Here is a 14,651-nt window from a genome sequence, read left to right on the forward strand (position 1 = left end):
ATGACAGTTATGCATGAGAAGGGGTTTGTTGGAATAATGTATTGTGTTTTACATGCATTGTCTGTCAGCAATGTTTTTTTTCTCTCTGTGATTACTCTGTGACCTCTGATGTGAATTGCCTAGAGAGGTCACACCCATGCAACTTCCTGTGGGGGTTAGGAACAGCACATGGAGCTCATGATCTCTCCTAACCTGAGGATCTATATCTATGGTGTGAGCATCCATTACCATCTAAGCACATGGAAAGAGCTGATAATCCAAATGTATAGTATGTTTATATAAGCCTGTCTGGATATAAATCTGACTAAAACTGAGTAAAACAGATGTTTTGTTACTTCAACTTTTAAAGTGACTCAGCAGTGAATTATTCTGGGGTGTATGTGAGAGAGATGAAGAAAAGAAATTAACATTTCTAAAGCTGAAGCTGTGTGTATAAAATCTGCTAATTATTTACTACAAATAATCCAACACAATCTACCTGCACAAAAGAATAATTTCCCTTTCCAACTTTTTCTCAACAAAAGTCCAGTAATAATTTCATTTTCAGGTGTCCAGGTTGACACCCACTCTTCAAATCCCAGTTTTGATGTCTGATTATACATTATAATCATTAGGATATAGCACAGACGATTGTTACTTCTCTCTTTAGTGAATGACATCATCTGGATGGCTTTATAACTCAGTCTCTCTGGATCTTTTGATCTTAGTAATCATTCTCTCCATTAACACACTTCTATGGGTATCTCTGGTGGTGCTCTCAGTTGGTTCCAATCCTTCCTACAGAATAAAACGGTTCTTGCTGACATCTTCAGGGCTGTTCTTCCTCTTACCCTCTTTTGTGGTGTCCCCTAGGGATCGATTCTTTCCCTATGTCCATTTAATATCTTCCTCAGCTCCCTGGCTGCTTTGATTCATTCTTTTGGTATCTCAGTGTATATTTACAAAGATAACATTCTTTTGGTCTGGCGCACACACCTGCAGTCTATCGACCTCTCTCCGTTACAGTGCTGTTTGGCTGCGGTGGGTCAGTGGCTGGTAGAGAATTGGCTTGTCCTCAATATGAATAAGACACTTGCTGGGTTTCTACCCATGTCCTTCTCTGTGATCTCTATCCTGTTTGGTAGACCAGTACCGCCTGTTCCTTCGGAGTGATTTTTGATTCTCATTTATCCTTTGCCAAACACATTTCCTCTGATTTGAATTCAGGTTTTTCAGGCTCATCAGCTTTTTTGTGTGTTTGCAAGTTCTTAGAGGCTCTGCATACCCTGTACCATGCTCTTGTGACCCTGGATTATTGTAGTGTCAAGTACCTGGAGACTAGTCTTTACAGAACATAGCTTCCTGATTCTTGTGTAGAGCTAAGTGCTATGACCATACTACCACTCTTTCACTAGTTGCATTGGATCCCTTGTCCTACAAGATTCTCACCCTTTCAAAGCTTTGCGTGATGGCATTCCTGATTATTTGCCCCAATCATACCTTATGTTCTCCACACCACCCCCAGGCACTTCACTCCCTGCATGATCATCACTTGGTCCTTTCTTCTTCCACTCAAGTGCATTGGGAAAGGACCAAGTGATGATCATGCAGGGAGTGAAGTGCCTGGGGGTGGTGTGGAGAACATAAGGTATGATTGGGGCAAATAATCAGGGATGCCATCATTCTCTATGGATTCTAATTTCTCAATTAGGAAAATGGATAAAAATGAATCAAATTAAATCCTTAACTGAACGTATAGAAAGTTGAAAAATATTTCAAAAATAGAAAATGTACAATCAATGATTAAGGACCAATTTAACCTAAGGAATAAATCAAACTTTTGAAAATTACCTGAGGAATAAATCTTCAATTTATTAATTTTCCAAGGGTCACATTGGTGAAACCCTCGGAAATGTTGAAGCATTACTTAAAAGAAATACTGGGAACTTCAGAAGATAAATTTCCTCCTTTCACTCAAGCCTACTATCTACTGAAGAAAACATCAGACCAAACAGCAAAATTCCCTTGATCTATCTGCTTTACTGGACACTTCAGACTCAGATTTGCCACAGCAGCCACATTGTCAGGTAAAGCCACAGTCGCCACCAAACAATGGTTATTTCGTATGTTCTTTAAGAATAGGGAAAAGTTTCTCTAGGTTTTAGAATTCAATTATTTCTCGACGTCTCAAGGGAAACTCAAAGGCGTAAACAGTTTTTGATATTGAAGTCTGAAGTTTTGCAATTGGGGGGTACTTTTTTCTTAAGATTCCCCTGTAAATGTGTAATTAGATATAATGCAGTTAAATACGTATTTACAGAGCCCTCATTTACCATCTTTCATTGCGACTAAAAGATTAGGAGGATAAATATGCTTGTTTAAATAATTACCAGCCTTAACTCTTAGGTACATTACTTTAAAGATATTTCTTTTATGTTTCCTCATTTTTGTTCTTTAATCTTGGATTCTATTTATGTGGACTTGAGTGTTTATGTGGTTTACAATGTTTTCATATTGTTTTTAATTTTGTCTTTTGAATCTTTATGGATAACACTTTTCTGTACAAGTGTAAACTCTTGGTTTAACGATGTAAACTTATAAATAAATTAAAAAAGCCAAAGGATGCTGATCAATGATTGGACATGAAGGAACAGGAGCAAGTGGACTGGCGAAGTGAATGGCCTCACACTTTTTGGAATTAAGAAATAAATGATAATTGAAGAGCCAGGAGGAAACTTTTTGAAGATATGAGTTGAGATCAGTTGAGTCAGATTGGACGTGAAAAAATATCTGAATGTCCTCTGCATAACAAAACAAAAGACAATAGTTGGATTGAATGAGGATAAGAAGTAGAGCAAGAAAAATATTAAACAGAGTTGGTGCAAGAATAGAGCCCTGAGGAACATTGGTCAGGAAAGGTGTGAGAGCATGCTAAGTCATGAGCACCTTGACAGGTACAGTTAGAAAGATAACTTTGGAACCAGTGCCTCACATATCAATTGACTGAAGATGTGAAAGAAGGACGGTATGGTCAAACCAGGACTCCTTCTGAACCTTCTAGTGTCGCCTCGTGTTGCCATTACACAAAGACTGGAATTCCCTTTCACCAGAACTATGAATAATGCTACCATAGTATCTTTGGAAGACATGTAAAGCAGATGCGACTCAGGAATTAAATCTTGACCCTCTGCAAAGAAGTGTAACACTTTGGTGCCAGTTTCACAGAGAAGAAGCAGAGACTACAGATACGTTTTCTCCACAGCACCGTGGTACTTTGAAATGCCAAGACTGGTCAAAAGCCTCTCCTCCAGAAACCATATGACCTGGAAGATTAGATTATATCCTTATTAAGAGCACTCCTCCCCTTACTTTGTTATTTAATGTAAAGAGAAACTCACAAAAGTCCATGGACTACAAGTTAATTTGAGTAGTTGCAAAAAAAAAAAAAAAAGTTAGTATTTTATAAAAATGACTAGCCATTAGTAAAAACAACCAGAACACAGAACAGGTCCTTTGACCGGAATGGTACTTATTTGTCTTCAAAACATTCATTCAGGGAGTAGCAGACTTACAAGCCAGGGTTTATGACTGCTTGCTTGGCTGCAGAGTCTGCATTACCTATTACCAGTGGGCTTTGCATCTATTACAAACAGCTGATAGGTATTACGTATCCCTCACAAACACCTACTTTTTCATCCAATCCGCTATGTCCTTGGCTGTAGCACCGTAGTTTTCAAACTGGAACTGGTACTTCCCTTTCCTTTTGAAGCAATGGGAAGAAGGAGGAAGAAAAGATATGTTAGCCTGCAATCCTACAAGCATTAGCAACGTGAAATTATAACTCCATAGTAAGTAAGCCATTGTGAACCAACTCGAAATAGCAGATGGTGGGATAGCCCTTGATGCTGTACTCTTCTTTAATTCTGTCATATTCAGGTGAGTGGATATTCATCCCTGCAAGTACCTGAATTAAAAAACAAAACAAAAACCACTCAGTAATTCATAAGCAACATGATGGCACAAAGATCTGCATGGCCCATCCAGTCTGCCCAATAACAAAACTCAGCACTGAACATACTCCCCCAGCTACTAGATTTGCTATCAAGGCCCATCCAGCTGTGTCTTGCCATAATTGGGGCATAGACTCTTACTCTTACCTATCTATATGTTCTATCTTTGTTTATACCCTACGCTGTGTATTAAAATGTTCTATTACATATTGTGTTGATATTGTAGGTAGTATACTATGCCATACTTTGTATTGTTTGAATATTTTTACTGCTGTAATTGTCTATTGCTTATGTTTGATTCTTACTGTACACTGCCTTGAGTGAATTCTTTCAAAAAGGCAATAAAATCCTAATAAATAAAAAAAAGTCTGCCTGGCATTGGTCATATTCCCAATTACTGGAACTACCGTCTATGTACCACTAAGTTTTGTTTTGCGTCCATTCTCTTTCCACATAGGAATCCTTTGTGTTTATCCAACACATTTTTGAATTCTGTTACTGTTTTAGTCTCCACCACTTTTTCTGTGAAAACGTATTTCCTGACATTACTCCTAAGTTGACCCCCTACAACCTTTCACAGCTATTCCCTAAAACCACCACACACACTGAGCAGTATCTTGCTAACTTTCAATATCAAAGAACATGATGCGAATTACAAACTAGATGGAGCATTATACTCCCCCCCCAAAAAAACAAACCAAAAAAAAACATACAAAATAATTTCTGTGCAACCTCCAATTACTCTTTCAAGTTCTCTATTGACACAAGAATTGAGATGACGCCAAGGAGTCATCATACACAATAAATTAACTTACCAACCACACATGTTATTCAGAAAGGAGAAATTAGATCTTACCTGTTAATTTTCTTTCCTCTTTAGACCGTTCCTGATGAGTGGGTATATGCTCATATACCAGCAGATGGAGACAACTACTATGTCATGTCACCCTATAAGGCCTGTGCAAGCCCCGAGTCAGACAATATTTCCATTGACAATGCAGAACCGTAGAACAAAAATCAAAACAGACCCCCAACAACTCAAAGAGGAAGAAAACCAGAACGCTAAGAACTGATATACAGTGGTGGAAATAAGTATTTGATCCCTTGCTGATTTTGTAAGTGTGCCCACTGACAAAGACATGAGCAGCCCATAATTGAAGGGTAGGTTATTGGTAACAGTGAGAGATAGCACATCACAAATTAAATCCGGAAAATCACATTGTGGAAAGTATATGAATTTATTTGCATTCTGCAGAGGGAAATAAGTATTTAATCCCTCTGGCAAACAAGACCTAATACTTGGTGGCAAAACCCTTGTTGGCAAGCACAGCGGTCAGACGTCTTCTGTAGTTGATGATGAGGTTTGCACACATGTCAGGAGGAATTTTGGTCCACTCCTCTTTGCAGATCATCTCTAAATCATTAAGAGTTCTGGGCTGTCGCTTGGCAACTCGCAGCTTCAGCTCCCTCCATAAGTTTTCAATGGGATTAAGGTCTGGTGACTGGCTAGGCCACTCCATGACCCTAATGTGCTTCTTCCTGAGCCACTCCTTTGTTGCCTTGGCTGTATGTTTTGGGTCATTGTCGTGCTGGAAGACCCAGCCACGACCCATTTTTAAGGCCCTGGCGGAGGGAAGGAGGTTGTCACTCAGAATTGTACGGTACATGGCCCCATCCATTCTCCCATTGATGCGGTGAAGTAGTCCTGTGCCCTTAGCAGAGAAACACCCCCAAAACATAACATTTCCACCTCCATGCTTGACAGTGGGGACGGTGTTCTTTGGGTCATAGGCAGCATTTCTCTTCCTCCAAACACGGCGAGTTGAGTTCATGCCAAAGAGCTCAATTTTTGTCTCATCTGACCACAGCACCTTCTCCCAATCACTCTCGGCATCATCCAGGTGTTCACTGGCAAACTTCAGACGGGCCGTCACATGTGCCTTCCGGAGCAGGGGGACCTTGCGGGCACTGCAGGATTGCAATCCGTTATGTCGTAATGTGTTACCAATGGTTTTCGTGGTGACAGTGGTCCCAGCTGCCTTGAGATCATTGACAAGTTCCCCCCTTGTAGTTGTAGGCTGATTTCTAACCTTCCTCATGATCAAGGATACCCCACGAGGTGAGATTTTGCGTGGAGCCCCAGATCTTTGTCGATTGACAGTCATTTTGTACTTCTTCCATTTTCTTACTATGGCACCAACAGTTGTCTCCTTCTCGCCCAGCGTCTTACTGATGGTTTTGTAGCCCATTCCAGCCTTGTGCAGGTGTATGATCTTGTCCCTGACATCCTTAGACAGCTCCTTGCTCTTGGCCATTTTGTAGAGGTTAGAGTCTGACTGATTCACTGAGTCTGTGGACAGGTGTCTTTCATACAGGTGACCATTGCCGACAGCTGTCTGTCATGCAGGTAACTAGTTGATTTGGAGCATCTACCTGGTCTGTAGGGGCCAGATCTCTTACTGGTTGGTGGGGGATCAAATACTTATTTCCCTCTGCAGAATGCAAATAAATTCATATACTTTCCACAATGTGATTTTCCGGATTTAATTTGTGATGTGCTATCTCTCACTGTTACCAATAACCTACCCTTCAATTATGGGCTGCTCATGTCTTTGTCAGTGGGCACACTTACAAAATCAGCAAGGGATCAAATACTTATTTCCACCACTGTATCTTCAGCCAATTATGCATTCTTTTATTTATTCAGTTCGAAATTGCAACACCAGACCAAGAGAGAACCGAGCCACATCTGGCATCTAGATGAGACACAGACAGCAGATCAGCTTATGACAGCAATGGAAAATCTACCTTCAAGCATACCACAGCCTCCTTGGCTAATCCGGTGTAACTAGAATCACTAGAAGTGTGCCAAATTACCTGGCCTATCAATAGCCACGGAGGAAACATGTACAATAGCCCTGGATGGTGTCATGGCTGGACCAACACATCTATTCCTGCAGATAAAGGTTTTCTTCTGCAACTGAAGAACTTTGGAACCCTCACATCTGCTGTTGTGGGCCACCAGATCCATTACCAGATCCATTACCAGCAGCCCTCAGTGAAGGATGATTTTCTGAAAGGTAAACCTTCAAAAATTGTCTATCACCTACGGAAGCTACAAAATCAAAATCTCTCTCCATATATTGAAAAGACAAGTCTGACCATAGTGGTCCATGCCATAGACTACACTGGTCAAATCAAAAAGAGTTTGTATCAACTCCAATTCAGAATACTGCAGCATGACCGGCAGAAAGCTACAAGTGGCGTAACCACATCACGCCCTTCCTGCAAAAGCTACACTGGCTACCAGTACTTTACAGGGCTAAATTTAAAACTCTACATTTGATTTTCAAGGCTCTCAGACAAAATGGGCCAGAGTAATTAAAGAATAAGTTAACCCTTTACACACCTTTAAGACCTCTAAAGTCCTCAAGGATCATCACTATCTGTCCCCCCATCAAAAGAAATTGTATGATGTGATACCCGCCAGCAAGTATCACAGGAGTAGCCCCAATGCTCTGGAATTTACTGCCAGAGGGGCTACGTATAACTCGAGACTACCTCTACTTCAGGAAGCAGGTGAAAGCCTGGCTCTTCTCCCAAGCCTTTAATGCGTTGGGTGAGTTGACTATACACCCATTCTGCATCTGATTAGCTTGCTACACACACTAACTTAGATCAGTTCCTTATCTCTTGCTTAACTATGCAAAGAACTTTTCTTGATTTTAGTTAATCAAATTATCCCAATCTGACTCTGTACCACCATCTTGTTCCCATCATATATCTGCTCTTGGTCCCTCAGCTATATGGTAAGCTGTATTATAAAAAATCTTTATCATATCTATGTTAGAACATTCAACTAAGATATGATAAACTAATGTATGCTTATTAGGTGTATTAGTATTATGCTAACATTGTATTCTCTGGTATTTGAATTCCAGTGCTGTTAAGTGTGCATATTTCTGATAATGTTTTACAGTAGTTCTATTAGGTTTCAATTTACTGTTTTCAAGTTTACCTCATTTATTGTATTTATGTTTATTCTTGGTTATTTTACTATTAAAACAAATAAATACTGTAAACAGAAGTTTTATTGTGGCGCCAAGAAACAGCACACCTGATCGAGACTTAATCACAGCAGGACAGCACAGGTACTCACTTGCCATCTGCTGGGAGACAAATATTGATGACTCAGGGCTGCCCATGACCTTACACGATGACTCATTTAGTAGTAGTTAGTCTCCATCTGCTGGTAGGAGAGCATATATCCAACTTGTCAGGGGGAGGGGTGTGGAGTGAGAAGAGGAAATGCTTTTTCAAACTAATCCAGTCAATTTGATCTCTTTCATTGCAAATATTTACATATCTTAGTTATGTAAATATTTGCAATCAAAAAGATCAAATTGACTGGATCTTAGTTCACTAATACTAAACCAACTGGACTGCTAAAATTCTCTTTTTCAATGTTTTCATGTTACTTATATTAAATGCCTGCAACCAACATTGCAGTTAGGCTTACTAGAGGTATACATAAGTGGGACCATGTGATCCCCATTACTCAAAGAGGGAATGTCGACTACCAACTGCATCTAGGATCCTTTTCAAAATATTAATACTGGTCAATAAGATCGTAAGTAGTGGTCTATTATTTTTTACCATGTCATCTAATAACCTACCTACCATCAAGACCCTGCAATCTCTAGATCAACATCTTAGTACCCGCTTCATTTCTTCAAAATAGATTTGATTTTACTCTGTTATAGGTCCATCACTATGGAACACTCTACTGCTCCATCTCTGGCAGAGGTCCTCACTTAAAACAGGTCTTAAAACCTATGTTTCAATAGAAAGTATCTTTCTAATATTAGAGGACACTAATGATGTCTGGCTCCCACCTGTTCCTTGGGGCACCCCTAATAAGACACTGCTCTCGGGGCATGCTGTAATTTACTTTGTTACTTTTCTGCACCCTTGCACCATATCTCATACCTCCACTGGTCCTGTCTTGTGGGGTCACTGTCAGCAACCTTCTATTGGAGGTAAAGTCCGTCGCCATCCTCGATGCCTCAATCCACTTATTTTGCAAACTCTTTCAATGTTCCCTGCCTTGCAGTCCCCTTACCACGGTCAGCCTAAAACATCTGTTCGTTCCATCACATAATGCTCCTTGTTAATTTTGGAATGTTCTCTACATATCCTGTATCTCACCAAAACCTGTGGCCTCATGACTGCTGCCCCAGCTATATTTTCTCTTGTTTTAACAGATCTGGCAAACAGGATGGGGGAGTTGTGGTCCTCTTTTTGGCCGGTTTTATGAATTTCCCTTGGTCATTCAAGCCCATTTGTTTCTTGGAAATCTGGGTTCCTCACATCACCCAGTTCCATTTAAAATTGCTCGTTTATCATCCCCCTCACAAACTAACTCTCCTGATCTTTTTTTATTCTGGCAGATTTTAATCTTACTTCCTCCATCTCTTCTTTGGAATTTCTAACTCTCCTACTTTACCTCGGTTTCTCCCAACATGTTTCCTCCCTTATTTGTACTCTGGACCATACTGTCAATCTAGTATTCTCACCCATTCAAGATTCCTCATCTCCCTATGGGATTGCCACTATTTCTGTCTCCTACACAGATCACTTCTTTGGCAGGGGAGAATACCACAGAGAGAAATTGACACTCACCGAATTTTCTACCTGGTTTGAATGGTCACTGGCTGCTTTTTTTTTTTTTTTTTTAGATTTTGCTCACACCTTTTCAGTAGTAGCTCAAGGTGAGTTACATTCAGGTACTCTGGATCATGACCTTCTCATAGTCAATGTGCTTCTGAACTTCCCCTCTTTCAAAGATAACTTCCCTTTCTCTGACAAATTGGACACACTCAATCCCCCCCCCCCCCCCCCCAAAAAAAAAGAAAAAAAAACCTTGAAAAAACCCCAGGAAGTCTACATTACCTCCCAAAAGCTCATTCAATAGTTTTATTCAAGGCTTCACCTTCCTAAATGGCAGACAGGTGGGTAGAACATCTTTGATGTAGATGTCAATCACCTTCTACTTGTACATCCTTTCAACTTAACTTTCTAGACTACTGTACTGCCGTTAGGAGAGAAACATTTATTTTACCAGTATATCTACCTCTTCAAATAAACCAAAATGACTTTCAGGTTCTTAACATCTATTCCCATATCTGCCACCACCCCTACCCTACTCACCCCCTTCTGCCTCCTGACAAGCTGCCATAGGCTTGGCAATCCAAGATCAGGTCTCCATCTCTAGCTCAGTCCCTTCTCTCCTGAAGTGGATTCTGAACACTCATCCTCTTCCTACTGACTACTTCCCTCCTTCCTACTTCTTTTTCTGTGATCAACCAATATCTTCCAATGTCTGTATGGAAGGAATTTCATCCTCTTACTCTTCTAGGCAGATAAACTCATCTGCAGTCTTGTCCATCTTCCTTATCTTTAGATCCTTGGCCTGTGTCTCAAATTACCCTCATGTCTCTGTCCTTGCTCTGCTGCAAAGCAGTTTCTCTCATAATTACGTACCCTTATCATGGAAGAATGTCATTAACCCAATCCTCAAAAAAACTGAGCAAACTGATCCATCTAGTTTTTGCACTCTCTAAACTACCCTTTCCTTCCAAACTCCTATAAAAAGGTAGTATTTGATCAGTTTATCCCTTTTCTGGCTCGGTCTCTGGCTCTTCAATCCATATAGGATGGCTTCTGTTCTGGCCATAGCACTGAATCCCTACTCACTGCAATGTACAAAAAGATTAGGACCAATGCTAGACCATTGCAATTTTGTTTCCCTGGATCTCTCATCTGCCTCTGACCTTTCAAATCATTCTGCCCTTCATTACTAACAGTCCTTGTATCCGTGGTACTGGTCTCACTTGATTCTCTTCCAATCTGAAAGATCACTCATTCCAGATTCATACCAACCTTGCCTCTTCCGCTTCCCTCCTCTCCTGTGGAGTCGCACAAGGTTGTACTTTGACCCCCCCCACTCTTTAAATATCTGGCCCCTTTAAATAGTTCCTTGGATGTAGCCTTTATTGCTATGCAGAGGACATCCAGATACTCTTCATCATTCTGTCCTTTTCAGAACATAGCTGATTGGCTGCATGATAATCGCCTTTTCTTAATACTTTCAAATTTGAATCAATACACTTTCCTAATCCTCACAACATTACCCCTTCAGCTCCCTCAATGAACAACTCCTCCCTTCATTTTCAAGGCACTGTTCGCATCCTAAGTGCAATCCTAGATGCCAAACTTAACTCTCCACCATCATGGTGGTAGTTTTTTTTTTTTGCCATTTGTTCACTAAAACCTTTTCTTATTAACTGCACTTCTTAGAATCCTGGTCTTATCACTTGAAATATCACAGCTGGATTACTGCAGTGCTTTATATAATGGTCTTCCACTCTACTCTGTTAAACTTCCCAACTCATTCAGTTCACAACTGTCAAAATCTATATATATATATATATATATATAAAAGGCAACCCCAACGTTCTGAAGTCTCCACGGAAGTTGAGGCGCCCGAGATATCCGGTGTGCCCTGGAGTGTCTGCACCGCCCTCGCGTCAAAACGTCATGACGTCGAGGGCGGAGCTATAACACTCGAGGCCCGAAACCGAAACGCCACAGGCACGGCGGCGCAGCAAACAAAAAAAAAAACAAAACCCTACCCACACACAGCGACGCCAACACCGAACAAGGCAAGTAGCTCGGAGGGAGGGGGCCCCTTGCTAGCGCCCGTTTCATTGCCCTCAGAAACGGGCATTTATTCCTAGTGCTTACATAATGCTTAGTGATCACATTTCTCACCTATTACAGCCAGAAAACTGTCTCCCTGTTACTGCCTTAAAATATAAAATTCTGGTCCTGGCCCACAAGGCACACTTTATTCTAAACCTCCCTCTCCATGTTTCAAGCCATACCCCCCTCCCCCCCCCCCCCCCCCCCCCACTCATCATAGGCAGCCCTCTTCTCCCTCCCTCATCTTGTCTATGACTTCAGGAGTCAGTCTTTTCACACCTTGCTCTCTACTGTTGGAGTTCCCTTCCTCTGTACATTTCTTCTGAGCCCTCACCCCCTAAATTCAAGAAAAAATCTTGGCTTTTCCAGCTAACTATTCTACCTCTACATCACTGTATTTGTTCATACCGGAATTGGCGAACGCCTTTACAGTACTATGTAAGCCACATTGAGCCTGCAAATAGGTGGGAAAATGTGGGATACAAATGTAACAAATAAATAAAAATAAACTAATAAGAAATGCCCGTTTCTGGCAAAAATGAAACGGGCGCTAGCAGGGTAATCCCCCCCCCCCCGTCCTCCCTCCCGAGTTGCAGACACCCCCTCCGTGCCTCCGTTCCGAGTTGCACACCTCTCCTCTTCGTCCCTTAGTGACGTGGTTGCGAGGGCCGCCCCGCCCTCAACGTCATCGCGTTTTGACGCGAGGGCCGCCCCGCCCTCAACATCATCGCGTTTTGACGAGAGGGCGGAGCTACAGTGACTGGAGCCTGCGGGCCAAACCGGATATCTCGGGCGCCTCAAGTTTCCGGCTTGAGGCTTCAAAGTGTCTTTTATATATATAGATACTTTAGCTAACAAACTCTTCTACATGTATTCTGTTCCCTTAGTCTAAAATTCCACCTGGTCCTATTCTCTTCCTTCCCTTGTTTCAAATTTTCTTCCCTCTCTTCCTTCCCTCCTCTTTTCCATCTCTCTCCCCTCACCCCACATCTTGGGGCTTTTTTTCTCTATTTCTTTAATTTTTTTTCTGTCCACCACTCTACTGCACTAGTAGTTCTAATGGCAGTGTATTAGGCCTTTGTAATAAATAAAAATGAAATCATGATGGCAACTCGCAATCAGATCTCCTCCAGTCAAACACCACAATCAGTCCTGTAAGACAAGTAAGGTCGGTACTTGTACATAATTTAAGCAGCTGTAAGAGGGCGTGTTCACACGCATCATCCTGCACATGGATATGTTTTGTGAAAAGTGTGTGATATGTCTAAAACCACAGTCACCCACATCCCAACACACACCTTCTATACAAACGGAAGTATGAACACACTCACTGTGTCCACATCTAAATCATTGTCTTTCAAAACCGTGGATGCATCTTACATAGATGAGACATAATGCCTGATACAGTCCATGTGGAAATCACGCACAAGTCTTCTAAAATGAGCTCCAATATATAACAGCATAATAAATAAAATATAACCAGGCCCATGCCAAGGGTCTATGCCGCCCCCCCCCCCTGCAGAACAGTTGGCGCCCCCCCCCCCCCCCGCAGAAGAACAGTTGGCGCGCGCGCGCCCCTCTCCCCCCCGTGAAGATGATCGCTGCGCGCCCTGGGGGCCTTTAAATCTTTTACTTGCAGTCGCAGCAGCGTCTGTGAAAGCGGAGCGCTGCCGACGTCTCCCTTCCCTTCGCGCTCTTGGTTCCCTCAGTGTCCGCCTTCTTCTGATGTCAGAAGAAGGCGGGACACTGAGGGAACCAACGAGTGCAAGGGAAGGGAGACGTCGGCAGCGCTCCGCTTTCACAGACGCTGCTGCGACTGCAAGTAAAAGATTTAAAGGCCTCGGTGGCGCGGGGTGAGGGTAAGCACTGCGGCGGCGCCCTCCAGAGGTGGGCGCCCTCCTGCAGTGCTTACCCCGTTTACCGCATCGGCACGGCCCTGAATATAACCAGAATAATAAACAAAAAGTTCCCATCCTCGTCACCACTCAGCAGGGTTTCTAAATGTGCTAACAAGTTTTTTTCCATTCTTACTAGATAAAATTAAACCCTTACAGAATAAGCCAAAGATTCACTGCTGTTAAGTTCATGAAACATCAACAAAATCTGTAAAGCCACACTATTCCCTACAGCTTTTGTTTCACAGGAAGCAGCATATCCTGTAGCCCTTCTCTCCTGTCCCTCAAGCATTGACCTCTGCCATTAACTCTCAAACCAAAGCTTCCTGAACTCAGCAATCTGTATGCATAAGAAACAAATCAAGACAAAGGTACCATGTGCCAGAATACTATAAAGCAAGAAATCTTATATATAAAAAGCAAACCCAATCACAGAAGGGGTGACCTTGCTATGTATTGGAAGGATGAAGTCAACATGCATCCTATCTTTTAAATATTGAGCTCCTCTCCCCTAGTTTAGCCAGAGAGATTTAAGAACTGTCCCTAAATTTTAGAATGTGACAGACTTCAGCTGCAGAGATTTTCTTTATGACCACTGTTAGACAATTTAACTTCAGCCTCTTCAAAAACGAGACAGGTACTGGCCGTTTTCAAGTCCAAACTTAAAGCCCACCTCTTTACCACTGCTTTTGACTCCTAACTCTCACTTGCCCTGTCCTTTTATCATCACCTCTTTATTCCCTTACCCTTAATTGTTCTGTCTGTCTGCCTGTATTATCTATATTGTAAGCTCTTGAGCAGGGACTGTCTTTTTGTGTATGATGTACAGTGCTGCGTATGTCTTGTAGCGCTATAGAAATGATAAGTAGTAGTAGTACTGGATTTGCAGATTAGATACTGAAAACTTTGCATGAAAGTCTACATATTTTATTTCATACCTGGGTTGAGTTATCACCCCAGGGTATGTTATTCTCAAAATAAGGTTCGAGAATGCATTTTATCT

At 41.7% G+C, this 14,651-nt stretch overlaps 1 protein-coding gene across 1 annotated transcript in view; it reads right to left on the reverse strand.

Annotated features, from left to right (window-relative positions):
• The window catches only part of PDIA5 (protein disulfide isomerase family A member 5), a 289,623-nt gene that overhangs the window by 123,931 nt on the left and 151,041 nt on the right, over positions 1-14,651 (reverse strand). The window contains exons 9-10 of the mRNA XM_030209219.1: positions 3,852-3,943; positions 3,668-3,739 (exon numbers count right to left, since the gene is read on the reverse strand). Of these exons, the coding sequence (XP_030065079.1) occupies positions 3,668-3,739; positions 3,852-3,943 (164 nt within the window). The remainder of the gene's footprint in view (positions 1-3,667; positions 3,740-3,851; positions 3,944-14,651) is intronic.

The sequence above is a fragment of the Microcaecilia unicolor genome, chromosome 7 (assembly GCF_901765095.1).
Source record: "Microcaecilia unicolor chromosome 7, aMicUni1.1, whole genome shotgun sequence".
NCBI classification, from domain to species: Eukaryota; Metazoa; Chordata; class Amphibia; order Gymnophiona; family Siphonopidae; genus Microcaecilia; species Microcaecilia unicolor.